Source organism: Pteropus alecto, unplaced genomic scaffold (genome assembly GCF_000325575.1).
Source record: "Pteropus alecto unplaced genomic scaffold, ASM32557v1 scaffold48, whole genome shotgun sequence".
Lineage (NCBI taxonomy): Eukaryota > Metazoa > Chordata > Mammalia > Chiroptera > Pteropodidae > Pteropus > Pteropus alecto.
The window spans coordinates 3,383,034-3,399,706 of NW_006442110.1; the positions used below are offsets into that span (position 1 = coordinate 3,383,034).

Sequence of the window (16,673 nt, forward strand, 5' to 3'; positions counted from 1 at the left end):
AAGCAGAGCTTCTCATTGATTTAGAGCTTGCACTAGCACCAAACCAGACATACTTTGGACATTTCTAATACTTGGAGTTATTACTCTTTAAAACAATCAACTATTCAACCAGTAGAGTATGTTTAAATGTTTAATTTTTTAATAATATTTTAAAAATCTTTTCCTTTACTGTGTATTTCAATGAAAGAAGCGGCTATAAAAATAATTATTTGCTTTTCAATTCAATATCAAAATGGTCACTGAGATGGGAAACCACTGTAACCACCACCAATTTCCTGCTCTTTGTCATGAGTTAGAATTTCCATATTCAGAAACAAGATTCCTTGTAGTTAAAGTTGGTATTTATAGCACAATATGTAAATTATATTGGTGGAATTAAAGCGCTTAGTTTTATCAAAGCTACCTAATTCAAACATCATATGTCACATAATAAATAGCACTCTGAATGTTAACGTTTTGAAGTGATTGGAAAGGAAAAATAACTCCTTTATTCTAATTGACTTCAATATCAGTTTTGTTCTTTATTCATTAAAATACTTTTTCGTGTACCTATATATACGCTCTACTGATGATGAACCTATTAAGTGCCTGTTTTTATTCTCTTGTACATCTTTCTAATAATGTTAATTTTTCTAAGAGTTCTTTTTGTCTCCTGGCTTTGAATATATTCGTAAATAAATTAATAAGTGCGATAAAATAAATTACAAATATTTTTTCTTAGTTGAGATCCTATTGTATTTTGAACACAATTTCTTACTGCATGTCACTACAAATAATGATATACGAAGGCTCAGAGAATGATATGCCTTTTACTGTCCCCAAAACTCTGATATTTTGTTTGCCTTTATTTCCTAAAAGTGAAGAGAAAGCAGTCTGTATAATTAAAGGGTTTAGACATTAGATTTTCAGTTTTTCAAAAATAATGAGAGAAGATAAAAGGAGAATGCATGTCTCCCTCTCTCCCCTTCCGCTCCCCCCCCCACACTCACATACACACACACGTGCACGCACCATGACAGATGACCTTCTTTCAACTTGTTTTATGGCAAATCTGTTTTCAAAAGTGCTTTTATAAACAGCAGTGCATTTTGGGAAAGTTAATGTTGCATTTATGGAGTTCACATTCCTTTAAAAAATATTCGAATCACAAATATTTAATTTTTATTTACCTTTTCGGGGTCAGGCTATTATGTAAAACGAGGCACATCTGTGTTTTTACTAGTCATCGTCCTATGTTACCTTTTATTTTTTATATTTTAAAAATTTGTCATCTCATGTTTTTATTTTATATATACAACTTCAATGGGCTTCATTCCACTTTTAAGCTCATTTTTTTCTGATCTAAAAAAATTCAGCCAAATAGTTGTGACAGAGTACAAGACAACTACTGTCCAGAAACTAAATGTTCAAATTATACTGTCTCTCCGATGAAGTGATAAATGAGGATTGAGTCAGAGATATCACACTAACAATTTTCCAAACAATCTATCCAGACAGACACAGCTTAGACAGAGTCAAATCTAAGACCAGCGTTCTAATTTCAACTACATGTTTACAAACACTGGAAATGTTGGTCCTTCTTTTTGAGTCATTAAGCATGAAAGAATATATTTTGACAAATAGAATTCTACTCTGGAGAAAAAACAACAAATCTGGGTTCCTCAGAATCAAGTGATTTAGTGTGTGGATTATGCAGGTTGCTGAGCTTTAAAGCATAGCTGAAGACCTGGGATTCTCATGCAGTTACAAGTTTAAAGTGAGATGAATTGGCACTCACAGTTGTGGCAGGTGGCCCCACTGTATCCCGTCTCATCACAAGTGCATTTGAAGCTGTCCCACGTTTGCGAGCACTTCCCACCATGCTCACAGTGATTGGGCACACATCTGTCAGAGAAAGAGACAAAGAGAAATAAACCAACAAACAAATGAGATTTATGGGTGGCCAAATTCCAAGCTGTCTGGGCAATATATCATTTCAATGCCAGGTTGCCTTACCAAGGCAATTAATCCTTGTTAGTTTGAGCAGATTAATATGATTCATAATGGAAGGTGCCAAGCGCACAAAAGATGATGTATCACAGGCCTGTAGTTTCTCATTTTTGAGTAAACAGTAGAAATTAACAAACGGTTGAGAGATTTGCATATCACAGATTCATTTTGTTTTTCTTTTGCACAAAAACAAAGACACTAGCTAAATTTCCTCCTGGTGAGAGATGGAAGAGTAGCCATCTTGTTTCCTGTTCTACTCTTTATCAAGACCAAAACCAAGTCAGAAAGGGGTAACAGTGAGTTTCTCACAGCAATTTGAGTTTTTGAAATAGTGTCATGGCAACAGCAATGAGAATATACTAGTCTTATAAGAAAGGATTTCTAAGTCTTCCTTACTATTTCCCCTATGCAAAGCTGGCTAATAAAAGCCGCCTACTTAAAAAGGCAGCAAGCATAACATAGAGAGAAAAATACAGGTTTTGTGTTCAAATCTTTCTCTATTTACAAGATGGCCAATTATGACTATGCAATTTAACTTTTCTGAATCACAATTTCTCATTTGAAAAATGGAGTCAATACCTAACTTATAAGCAGTTCTAAGGTTCAGAGATAATGTTCATAAACTAGATAATTACTAGTCAAGAAATACAGGACCTATAAATGGGAGCTATGAATATCTGGACTATAGCTTCTGGGGCACAATCTTATAGCTTGCCTGTACCCCAGCAACAGTGAAGTTGAAATCTTTTTAGGAACACTCCTGTTTCAACAGCACAAAGTCCTTCCTTTCTCCTGGTCCTACTTCCTTAGCCCTCCCAACAATTCCTCTCTCCGACTTCCCCACAGACTGGTTCTTTATAACCCTGGTTAAGATGCTCATGGATAACAAAGGTATTCATTGTTCTATATCAGCACTCACAGAGAGTTCTGGATTTTAATAGAAAACTCTGTCAAATAGAAAAGTCCACTCAGAATAAAGAAAGAGAATCAATAATAGTGAGTCATGGGTAATGAACTGATGGAGAGCCACCCTGCATGGAACTCCTAATCATAATGCCCTGGTAGCTTCCTGCTGTAAAAATGATGACACTGGGCTCAGAGATGGCATTCTCCAGCCCCTGTTCTAACTGACCGCCAGCCACGCCTAAAACTACAGTAGCAGGGCACAGGCCAGTTAGGCACGGAATCTCTGAGTCTTACATCGAAATGTTCTTCCTCTCCAAGTCTTTGCGAACCTTTAGTCGTGTAACAAACATGTATTGAGCACTGGCTGTATGTAGCACTGTGAGAAATAGAAGAAGAATAAAATTCTATTCACTGCCTTTCAAGAGCTTATGGTCTAGGAAAGTAAATACACTGTGTACACCAAAACTATACTGTAAGGTGGACATGAAAAGTGGCACCATGCCCAGACAAACACTGCACTATGGAGTTGCACTTAAGGGACTATATGTAGATTGGGGGCATAATAACATGCTTTTAGGTTGAGTCTCAATGAATGGGCAGAATTGTAAGAGAAGAAAATAAGAGAAAGAGCATTATTGGGGGAAAATACAACATATGCGAATGCGTGATATTGGATTATCATGAGAGGGGATTTAATTAATTAATTAATTTCAACTTAAAACTCTTCGATTTTTAAAATTTGTATTTGATAAATTTGATGTTACAATTTGTAAATTTGAGATGTATAGCATGTTGATACATTTATATACTGTAATATGACTGTCATTAAAGCAATTTTTATCACATTACATCATTATAGTACAGTATTATTGACTATGTTCATTATACTGTGCATTAGCTCTCTATGGCTTATTTACTATTCATTGCAAGTCTATATCTCTAAACACCATCAATCTTACCCCACATCTTCCATCCCCTGGTAAGCATTTCTCTCTTAAGATCTATTAGTTTTTGCTTAATACATTTTAGTGCTCAAATATTGAGAGCATATATATTTATGATTGTTATATATTTTTGATATATTGACCTATTTATCATTATATAATGACCTTCTTTGTCTCATATTACCATTTTTGGCTGGAAGTCTATTTTATCTGGTGTAAGTATCACTATACCCGCTTTCTTTCAGTTACCATTTGCTTGGAATATAATATTCTACCCCTTCACTTTGAGGTTATGTTTGTCTTTGGAGCTGACATGCATCTCCTGAAGGCAGCATATGGTCATGTCTTCTTTTTTAATCCACCTATCCACTTTGTGTCTTTTTGATTGGTGAGTTCAATCATTTACATTTACGGTGATTATTAATATAAGAGGACTAACTACTGCCCTTTTATCTTTTGTTTTCTATTTGTTTTTTATCTCCATTGTTTACTTTTTCCTGCATTTCTACCATTTTAAGTTGGTGGTTTCCTATCACGATTTTCTAGTTCCTCCCTTTTTATGTTTTGTCTTTGCTCTAGATTTTTGTTTGGTAGTTACCATGAGGTTTATATAAAATGTTTCATAAAATAGTCTTTTTTTCCTGCTGTTAGCAACTTATTTCCTTTGCCTATACAGGTTCCATCATTTTCCTAATCCTCTTTTATATTTTGTTGTAACAAATTATCCTTTTTTTATGCTGCAAGTTCATCACCAAATTGTAGTAGCTATAATTATTTTAATGCTTTTTTTTCTTTAATCTTTATGCTAGATTTAAGTGTTTTACACCTTATTCTAAAATAGTTATAATTTCCTGATTCTGTCTTTCACCTTACTCAAAGTTTTGCATACTTTCGTCTTTTTGTTCCAGATAGGAGAACTCTTTTTCAATATATACTGTAAGGCAGGTCTAGTGGTGTGAACTTTCTCAGCTTTTGTTTGTCTGGAAAAACCTTTACTTCTCCTTCATATATGAAGGATAATTTTGTTGGATAGAGTATTCATGGCTGGAAATTTCTGTCTTTCAATACTTTGAATACAATATTCCACTTTCTCTTGTCCTATAGAGTTTCTGAGAAATCTGCTGATTGCCTACTGAGACTTCCTTTGTAGGTTACTCCCCGCCTCCCCATCCCCCTTTGCCCCGGCTACCTTCAAGATTCTTTGATTGATTTTTTTATGGTTTCATTATAATGTGACTTAGAAAGGGTCTTTTTGCATTGAAATGGTAATAGCTTTGTGGTCCTGAATGTCTAGTTCTTCTTTCAGGTTTGAGAAGTTCTCAGGTATCATTTCCCTCAGTAACCCCGATACCCCTCTTCTCCTTCTCTTCTCATTTTGGTATACCCATTATTCATTCTTATGTTCGCTCTTCTAATGGAGTCTGATAGCTCTCCTAAGTTTTTTCACTCTCTAAAATTCTTAGTTCTCTCTTTTTCTTCCTGAATAGTTTCTAGATTCTTATCTTCCTGATCACTTATTCTAAAATTCTTAGTTCTCTCTTTTTCTTCCTATATAAGTGATCAGGAAGATAAGAATCTAGAAACTTTCTAGAATAGTTTCTAGATTCTTATCTTCCTGATCACTTATTTTCTCTTCCATCTGATCAGCACGCTTACCAATGTTTTCTAATGCATTCTTCATCTCATTTATTGAGTCTTCAGTTCCAGAATTTCTGTTAGGTTCTTGTTTTTGAATTTCAGTCTCTAGTAAAATAATCCTTCTGTTCATTAATTTTGAATTGCCTTTCCAAGTTTTCTTGTAGCTTGTTGAATTTTTTTCACCACAGCTATTTTGAATTCTTCATCAGATCCCAATCTTCTGTAACTCTGCGTTTGTTTGTTAGAGAAATGTTATTTTACTTTTGTGATACCATAGCACCATGATTTTTCACCGTTTGATGAGATGTGCTTCCGCCAGGGCATCTGAAGTAGCAGATGCTTTTCTTATTTCGGTGAAGCTTTGTTCACTTTGATTTTAACAGTTCGATAAGTTGGTAATTAGAGGTTTTTCTTTTATTTTCTAGCAGGTGGAGCTATATCACACATTTTTATTTCTCTTACATGAGCTCCCTCATGGCTGTGTTTGGAAGCACACACTTTCCACCCTCCACTCCCTCTGCCAGAGGGGTCTCCGGTGTTGACATCACTGCCAAGGTTGCCTGGGTTGCGGGCACCACTGCCAAGGAGGCCAGGGTTGTGGTGTCCATCACTGCTCCCCTAGTCCCACCACTTCCATAAGGTCCAATCTAACCACCTTCAGATATAAAGATGTATGGATTTCTTGGGCATCCCAGCATGCCATGCAGGGGATCCTTTGTTGGACTATGGATGTCCTACTGGCTGTAACATAAAGAGGAGAGACAAAGAGAACCGTCCACACCACCCTGATGCTGACATTGCTCCTCTAACACCACATTTAATAGGCACTTGGTGTTGGTGCCATCAAGACTACAAAGATAGTCCTTCTCCAAACACTTTATGACCTAGGTGGAGGTGGGGGCAAGATTCATGCAGAATACCACACCAAGCAGGATGCAATGACTCATTAAAGAGATACAAAATGCTGTAGAAATTTGGATACTGGAGTAGTTATGGATAAAATATAAATAAGGGATTAATAAAGTTTAGAGCATTTCATCCAGGCATTAAGAGAGGAGTGGCATTTTTAGAAAATGTTGAAGATTGTTCCCAGCAGGGTATGTGAGAAGCAATGACAAGGGGGTAGAACTGTGAGTAGTGGGTGGTCCTAGTTGTTCAGGTCCAGTGCCATAACCACTACCTGCTACAGGGGCATAGACATGGGCCACAGCACAAGGTATTTATATTCAGCAGCCTTGATTCTCCAGGTCATGGAAGGAAGTAATGAGACAGACACCCCAAAATTACTTGAAAGTAAAAAAAGAAATCCTTCATACTTCATTTTGGAATAGAGTACATATATGCCTTTGTGCGGTATAGTTACTTCCTAAATTGCTATGGGGTAATATTAGCTCAGGCTAATAGTGAAAATAATTTACATCAGCTCATTATATCAATTAATTCTGGGGAAGGAGTGCAGAAGTGTACTGAGTTGCAAAGGAAAATCAGCTTGGAATCTAATGATGCTCTAAATAACGCACAAAGCAGAAAACCCATAGTGCAGTGAAAAATAAAAAGTACTTACACACACATGAGAAGCATATACGTATCAAGGGAGATTAACTGAATACTTCCAAAATTCAGTGTTAAAAATTTCTTTAAAAGTGATCTTTTATTTAAATGAGATTTTAACATTCATTATTTCTTATATGTTACATTTTTAAAAATAACATTGTCCTTATGTTGATTACTGGCATTTTAATTCTTAATGGTGAGAAATGTTTTATTTCCTAACCAACATGAATCATCAAATGTAATTTCAAACCCAAATATTTTATCACTATATTCAAAAAAATGTTAGGACCAGTTACCAAGGAAAATACAGATTAGCCTAGCTTCCCCCTTCCTAATTATTTATTTTTCCTCCTGTACTCCCACAGAACCATCTATATATGTCTAATATATCATTACCACATTGTTTAGTAATTATTTGAGCATCTGTGTCTTCTGAATTGTGAGACTGCAGTTAGGGATTTTATTTTATGATTCCTAGTGTGACAAGGTGCCTAGTCCTCTCTCAGTCAATGCCTATTGATGGACTGACTGAAGGAACAGACAAACCGAGTCCTAGAAAGTTATGTCAAGGAACTAAAGTAATTTCAGAGGAAATCTCTCTTTTTACTCTAAGAAATATGGATTATTTTTATGTATATTTTTAAGTCTTAAATCCAGACCCATGCTTTACTAAACTAATTATTTTAGTAAGTCCCAGGAAATGTATACTTTGTTTCATAGCATGTTCTAGCTTGAAAGTTTCATTCACATAATAATTCACAAACTGTCTCTATTGTTGCTACTTGAGAACTACTTGACCTAGATCAGGAACATATGGAGAAGTTGGCAGGTGCCATTTGTTGTGATCGAAGGGCTCCAGAAGAAGTGATGCATCAAATTAACTCTGTTCCCAGTTCACCCTGGCATCTGAGACCCTGTCAGCTGAAATCATCCTTTCGGTGGTGGCAATGCTTTCCAAGATGCTTTAGAATCGGAATGTATTTCTTAAAAATGAAATTTATTTGTATCCCAATACATAAAACCAACAAAAGCTGTATTTTGAAAGGTCAAATGTATAATAATTAAATTAGAATTGATCGGTGTGGCCACAGTGGCCATTTGGGTGAATTCGACAACTCTACTCCGGGTTAGAAATGAGAGTTGCAGTTTTATTTTGCCCAGAGTATCTCTTTTATTTCTATACTTGATTTTAATTGCAAAACATTGAGAAACTGTGTTTAGATATAAGAAACTGCAAATAGTACCAGATTTATTTGTTTGTAGCAGCCCACTTTGCAGTCTACAGATACTTAATTAAATAGAAGAGAAAAAAAAAGATTTCAAATTAAAAAATGCTAATCTGACAACATAACTGAATGTATTTGTAGTCTTCAAAGCATTCTGAAGGTGTTTTATTTTTTTCTTTACTGTTTAAAAGTTAAAACAGTTTTAAATAAAAGCCAAATTACATCTTTCTGTTGTCTTTAAGACTACATTTGGATCCACAGAACCCAGTAGAAAAACCACAGAGCCTCAGCACCATGACTTCAGAAATATGCTCACACAATATCAAATAATTACTAATGCTGGAGTGTTTATCAGAATGGCTTCCTGTTACCAATATCCTGAGCTACTGCTACACAAAAGTAGTGGTTCTCAAAATTTTATGTGCATAGGAACCACCTGAAAATCTTGTTAAAATGAAGATTCTGAATCTTTCAGTCTGAGACGGAGTCTGAGATCTTGTGATTCTAATAAGCTCCCCAGTGATGCTCATGCAGGTGGTCAGAAGTTTGAATGACAAGGCTCTAGAGCATTCCAGTTCTTTAGGGTCTCAAAGAACAGGGACTCCAAGAGGAGGCACAGCACAAAAAGAGAGTGCACAGAAGGGAGACAGCATGTAGAAGGGGTATTTTTAATTTATTAAGCCATTTCTCCTAAGTTTGTACTTTTTTTTCATGGGTCCTCCTACCATTTCTATATGATTCATTCTGAGTGACAATGCAATAATCAAATATCATTTAGTAGGTTCAACATTTCAGAACCTGACTGTAGACCTCAAAAAATTCATAGAAAGTGATCACTGAATATAAAGCCAGTTTCATTTCACCTTAAAATCTAGTTCTGTATTCTCAATTTCAGAGCGAGCTGAAATTTCCCACATTCTTAGTTCTTGTACAGAGGCCAGTCTTAAGATATTTAAGTTTGTTTTTAGATTAGTACAAATTTGATACCTGGACATTAAATATGCCTTGTTCTTAACTTTAAAAAGGGAAATTTTTAGGTTACTTATAGGTTATTTTGTGAACTATTAGAAAATTACTTAAAGTGATTTATAAATTATCATCCCAGCATAAATTACCTCCTAAATTTGTGATTTCTCCTTTATCTAACCTTACAATTTTATTTCTATTTATCAAGAAAAGAAATTCACTTAGAGAGTTTGGTTTCTTAAATGCTATTTTTCATACTCTTTGCCCTCAGATCTAGTTCCACAATCACGGTGGAGTTTCCTTCTGCATTACATTCCATACTGACGTCAACAATGTTTCAGTACTTTTATTCTCACACTAATCAGATTAAAATTTTCATTGGGGACATAGTCTCCATGGAGTGTACATCATTACCTTCTATTTCTTTTGCTCACACTGAAATTATATAGAGAAGTAGTCAAAATTCCAGAAGCTAATTTAGTCTTTCATTTCTACATAACTTAATGTTACAGTTGTACAACCGGAAAAGCTAATATTATATCAATGATGCTCCTTCAACAAGCATTTATTTATGGAAACATTTAAATGCAAAGATATTGACTATATCTCCCACATTATGCCCAAATTTTCCATTAAAAATAATCAAACATCTTTGGTCCACATCCACACAATTGTACATTTCTACACTAACCGTATCAATCACTCATTTTAGTCTTACAATATAAGCACCTTAAAAACATTTCTATTAGAGTAAACCTGAGTTTACTTTATCTTATTTTGTTAATTTACTTTTACTTTATCATTTTACAATACATTCCCCATCGTTTTATGAATAAAACATCTTTTAAGAGATTACAGGTTCATAGGAGAAGGACCTGTGAGATCTTTAGTTCTTTCCTCCTTTTCCACCTCCAACTGCCTCTAACCTACCTTAGTAATAGTTCTTCCTCATCAGTTGCCACCCCAGTCAAGACGCTCTAAAACCCCTTTGATTGATGACTGGATAAAGAAGCTGTGGTATATCTATACATGGAATATTACTGAGCCATAAGAAAAGACGAAATACTGCCATTTGTGACAACACGGATGGATCTAGAAATTTTCATGCTAAGTGAAATAAGTCAGACTGAAAAGTTGAGAACCATGTGATTTCCCTTATATCTAGGATATAAAACTGAAAGCAACAAATGATCAAGGCAAACGAACAGAGACTCATAAACACAGACTACAGTTTAGTGGTTACCAGAGGGAAGGGGTACGGGGGGAGGTAGATAAGAGTAAAGGGGGTCAAATATATGCTGATGGAAGGAAATTTAACTTTGGGTGGTGAAAACACAATGCACACACATATGACATATTATTGAATTGTACACTTGAAACTTGTATAATATTTTTTAACCAATGTCGCCTCAATAAATTTAATAAAAAAATAAAAAGTAAAAATAATAAAATAAAGCACCATAAGTAGGAAAAAAAAAGACACTCTAAAACCAACTCCGGAGAAACAACAAAGGAAGTGAAATCCTCAAGACATTGTTATTTATTTGTGAAAATGTAATGAGCAAGTCAGGTCCTTCTATATGTTTAATATTAAATATACTGGTACAGAATTAAGATAACATACCATTGTTGTATGAGTATACTGAGGTTATATGGAAAAGTTAATCTTTGAAAGGAAGTACAGATTTAGGTTAGCCTGGGAGGAGGAAGAACACCTTTCTACATGGAGGGAAAGCAAGGGCCTGCACCAGGATGAGTAAGTGCAGATGTGGTTATGGAATAGTGAACTGTTGAGTCTGGCTGGAGCAGAAAGCCTGCATTCAGGAGTGAGGACAGTAGCAGAAAGTCGTGGATGCCGACCCAACAGCCCTTTCTCCTTTCTTTTCCTATCGTCACCCTGAATTTGCTCAGGTATCTTCTCTCTTTCGTGTGCCCATGTACTTTTGGAAGGGAGACTATCCTAGTCTCCAAGTGACAAAAAAGTAAAGAATGTGGATTCTTAATGAAGTCATAAACCTGTTGCACATTGTTCCTCTAAATCTATAATCCCCTTCTTCTATGACATAATAGAATGTATGCCTTTATGTAGAGCCAATGAGGTGAAGACAACATTTTCCAGGCTCCTTTAATTTGGTGGTCCTATGGCTAAGTTCAAGGCAATGAAAGTATACAATGTCTTAAAGGGAAGGAAGCACACGCACTATTCTTGCTTTCTGCCCCTTCCGACTTCCTTCCTGAAATAAACCTATGATGGTGAGACCTGGAGCAGGTCTCAGAATATAAGAGACAAAGGAAAATTATGAAGAGTCTCGGTTCTGAATAACATACCAGCTCTGGGGCACCTACCCAAATGTTTTTGTGAGAGAGAAATAAATTTCTGTATGGTTTAAACTGCTATTCTGAGTCTTTGTTACAGGAGCAAATAGATTCTAACCAATACCGACCTTCAGTTCCTCTACCCTGATGCTGACCTACATCGAGCCTTCCTATTATAATACAATACATTTGGTGGTTGCTGTTGTTTAAGTAATTATGTGCTCTTGCATTACTTGCAACTGAAAACAGCCAAACAGATATTAAATGTATGAACTTAGGTTGCATTCAGATCATAGAGAATGTTGATTATTAAGTTAGAGATTTTCCTGGAGAATACAGCCTTGTGTATTCATTCAATTTATATTTATTTAGCGCTCAGTGTGTATAATAAACTGTGCTGTTTGCTTAACCTTTCTTATCAAGAAGTTTCTGGGAGATTGTGTGATGATGTGTAGTCCAAACAGTCCTCAAGAGATTCTGAATTGTGTCCACAGACAAAATAAAGCCAGACTATCAGATAAATGCACGATGGAGCTGTATTATTTGATTCTTAATAAAATGATTTTAATTAACTTTGGGATATAGAACATTTTTTCCCAACCACGAGAGACATTGGAGACTCTTAAACACTAAATTACTGAAAAAAAATTTTTTTTCAGATATTAAACTAGTAATAATATGCAGAACAGACTAGAGAAGGAAAAACTAAAGGCAAGAAGATTGACTAAATATCTGTTTTAATGATCCAAGTAGGAGATCATAAAAATTTGAAGTAGAATGAGACTGAGGTCAGAGTATTAATTAGGTTGGTTCTCTCCCTGAGAGAGAGGGAGATAGGGAGGGAGGAAGGGAGGAAGGAAAGACATACAGAAAGAAAAGAAAAGAATCTTCTGTCTGCTCCTCTGAAAATCACTCTTAATTTTTCTTCATTCTCCTTCGGCCCCATGAAGTAGATCACACTGAGAAAATAAACCCTCTGGCTTCTCATTGGCTCTTGCCAATGGGTTGCCACGGCAGGAGACGGGAAGGAGAGAGAAGCTTCAGGTAAGAGTATTGATGACTCTGGTCCTCAAATTGTGAGGTAGCCTCAGCCTTGCTATGTCCTATTGACGGTCACATCTCCCCAGTCTGCCTTATGTTACACTATACTTCTGAGTCCTGGACTCTCTCCCTCCCCCTCCCCTTAGCTCCAGGAGTGGTACCAGCTCTGTGGCTGCTAGCCTAGGGTTGTTCCTGCATTATCCCTTGTAGTTTCCTATAACGATAGTGCTTATAATTAATTTGTTTGTAAATAAGCTTTGAATTATTTTAAGTTGATCAGTTCCTTCCTCCTGGGACTCTGATACAAATAGAGAGAAAAAAATAGATAAATGTGCATACACACATACACATAAAGATAGACATAAGTATTCTTCCATGTGAATAGAATATTTCTAAAATAAATATATTAGCTACTATAACAGTGGTTTCCTTGAAGAAGTCCCTTTGAAGATAAGATGAAGTGGAGAAAGTTTACATTACACTATATGTCCTTGTAAATTATTAAAAAGATTTAAATCGTAAGCACTCATTATTTTCTCTATTACAACAAATTAATTAAAAAAAACAAAATAAGGAAGGTAGTTTGGACCATCCACAGAACAGCATAAGCTTCCAGGATTCTACCACCACAGGAAAGGAGCATATTGTATGCACGTGCTCTGTATTCTGTCCCCCAGGGCTTTTTCAAAGACATAACCATTGAGTCTCTACTTTCTCTAGCATCATCAACTTGTTCCTCTCTTGAACCATTCCTCTCAATATACAGTCATTCATCTCACCTAAAACAAATAAAAACTCACCTTTTGACTCCACATCCCCTTCCAGTTCCTGACTGGATTTATGTCTTTCTCTCATCCGTTTCACAAACTTCCTTAAAGATTTGGTTAAGCGAGCTCTTTCCACTTCCGGCAGCGCCAATCTAAGACCCACGCCCACCTGTCCACAAAAACTCCTCGTGTCAAAGGCATGCGCCATTCCCATTTGTCCAGCCTGTGAACAAACCGGACCTCCCTCTCTTCGGTGCACGTTGGCGGTCCCGGGGCTCAGTTCTCGGTTCTCTCCGAGGAGGCTCCGAGCTCACACCCCTGGTTCACGCTTCCACGGACAGGTCCACACATGCCCACCTGGACGAGTCGGAGGCCTCACAAAGGCAACACGACCAAACACGCCACCTGGTGATGCTCCCTCACTCTCTCGCTCCCCTGTTCGTCCCCATATCAGTTAATGGCACCGCCACGGATCTGGTCGCTCACATCAGAGAATTGAGTTTTGCTTCCTATCTTTCTTCCTGTCGTTGTTCCGCGTCTCTACCACCCCCGCTCACCTGCCCATGGCTTTTCCCCTGGATGACAGTTTCCTTAGTGGGTCGCCCCTCTCCATTCTTGCCTTGCTCTAATTCATTCTAACAAAATGCCAGCATGATCGTTAACATCGTGTCACTCTACTGCTAAACCCACTGAAGGATTCTCATTTCACTCGGGGAAAACGCGAGCTCCTGCGCGGCCTGCTCTGTTTCTCCACGGCCACCTCGCCTCGCCTCCTCTCCTCTCACCGTGCTCTAGGGACCTGCCTCCCTTTTGTTCCTCCAGTGGCTCACACTTCTTCCTTAGAGCCTTTACACATGTGCTCCCTTTTTCGAATTATCTGTTCTATTTCTTTCAAATCTAACATATAAACATAATACCATTATACAATAAGTGAAATTGTCTGACCAAAGGCTTTACATAATTTTCACTCCTACTAGAATGCTATTTCATTTCTAGATGAAAAAAAACCCACACACATCTAACGTAAGCCCTTTAATCTGAAAAATTGGCGAAGCCTTTAAATATTGACATAACTATTAAAATAGTCCAAACATGAGGAAACACACTAGTTAAACAAAGATGGTATACTGACAAATTAATGGATCACAAAAAATACCAAAAAGATAAAATAGTTAATATAAGAATAACATCCCCTAAATTTACAGATTTCTTTTATTAAAGAAAGGAATAGTATGAGAAACTTTTATAGGATACTATAAAATTGTATTTTCATTCGATTAGGATTAAATATTTTAAAGGAAGTTATATTATTAATAAAACTATCATGAAAACAATAGTTAAATTATTTTACAATTTATGCTTCCAAAGGCATCCAAGCCATTCTCATATTTTAAAGTAACTGATGTAAACTAAACAAATTAGAAAAATTTGCACAAAAAATTACACTATATGAAGTGCTCTTTTTTTAACTGGTTCACCACTTCTTACAATCCTGAAATCAAACTGAAAACATCCCCTTAGATAGGCATCATTGCATTCTGGTCTCCCAAATATTCACTAATAAAGAACATTTAAAATGTCCTATTTTCAGTGTGATCAGGTTTAAAAAGTATAATACATGTTGAAACCAGTATTCTAAAAAAATGGAGACACACAAATGGCTCCCAATGGCCTACATAGAATACATTAAATTAAAGAAAATATATTCTCCTCAGGTAGAAATACAGAATTAATAGATCTTTGTTTTCTAGATATCTTGACGGCAATGTTTTCACGTAAGCTACACATGGACACATAAACACAGTAGATATGGTTAATTTTTAAAAAAATGCCCATTCGAAGTTGACCTTGTATCCAGGGGATGCAATAAGCTTTACCCCTTCCCTCCCCCAAAATAATAAAATAGCAACCAGTAAGAAATTGAACCAGAGAAGAGATGCCATTATTACATAATGTGTTCAGTTACGACTCCCCGGACTTTGGAACACAGAGTGCCTGGGCTTTCCTAAGACATGCAGACATTAGGCCCAAGGCTTTGAAAACCATAACTGACCCTGTCCAACCAGAGGATCTGATACATTTTAAAATGTAACAGCCAAAAGGATTAGAGCCCACTCAAACACTGGTAACAAATCCACCGCTTTACACTCGAGTTGAGCAATTTGTATACCATGTAGACAATGTTTTAAATTTTTTAAAAAGTCAGCAGTCTAGAAATGAACTCAAACATCCCTATAAGAATGAACTATTCAGGCATAGATAATCTTTAGGAGAGACTACTATCACCACTATAATTTTAAAAAACTGTAGAAAGAAGAAAAACCTCAAATAAAATACATATTAGGTGAGAGTGATTATAATTAAGCCCCTTTCCCATGCAGATTGTTTACACAGCCTGAGATATGTAATGTTATACCCACTTCCACTGTATTGTTGAAGATTCTTAAATTTTTGTTCCAAACCTGAAGTCAACCTTTTAAGATCATGATGACATGAAATTATCATTGTGTGTGTGTGTGTGTGTGTTTTGCTGATTTTTTAAAGTTTTTTTTTTTTTTTTTAATTCAAAAATTCGTATCTGTTTACTTCTGGGTTAAAAGAAAATTCAAACCACTGAAAGAGAATGGTAAAATTTTATGGCTAGAAATAATCACAGACTTCCTTGTTTAATCTCTTATTTTATAGATGAAAGAATTAAAAACTGAAAATTCAATGAAATTAAATAGGATCCAAGGTCGTCACAGTGCATATTTATGGCAGTTAGGACTTGGGCACAGATATCTGTCTAGTACTTTTAAAACACTACATAGTTGTTATAAGTTACAATGGAGGGTCATAGTTGCAAACTAGAAATCTTTAGGAAGCACATAATAGACAGATAAATAATTCTTACTTCCCCATAAACAAATAAACAAAACATGTATTTATTGTCTTAAAAACAATTTGAATGCCTTTTGTCTGGGCACATTTTCTCTAATATCTGGCTCTCTTACTTTCCTTTTTTTTAATGCTGGGTCCAAATAGGTATATCGTGTTTATGCAAATTTTTAGTATTTGAAAAAAGAAATTAAAATGAATATTTCTGACATTATTTTTATAGCTGTTTCCAAACAAATAGTGTCGTAAGCGATTTAAACAATTGCTGCTGCTACACTTTTGTTATTATCCTCACTGTTTATTTTTTTCTGGAAAACACGCTAGGCTCTTTGAAGGCAGTGTTTGTTGTGAATTAAGCTGGTTACAAATCTCTCTATCAGAGGCAGTTTGTGACAGATATTGTTTGCAAAAAGGCTATAGATTTTGGCTCTCAAAGGAGTAACAAAAAG

At 35.9% G+C, this 16,673-nt stretch overlaps 1 protein-coding gene across 1 annotated transcript in view; it reads right to left on the reverse strand.

Moving 5' to 3' along the window:
• Window positions 1-16,673, reverse strand: part of CNTNAP2 (contactin associated protein like 2) — a 1,631,342-nt gene that overhangs the window by 623,401 nt on the left and 991,268 nt on the right. The window contains exon 11 of the mRNA XM_025039033.1: window positions 1,778-1,884. Coding sequence (XP_024894801.1) covers window positions 1,778-1,884 — 107 coding nt within the window. The remainder of the gene's footprint in view (window positions 1-1,777; window positions 1,885-16,673) is intronic.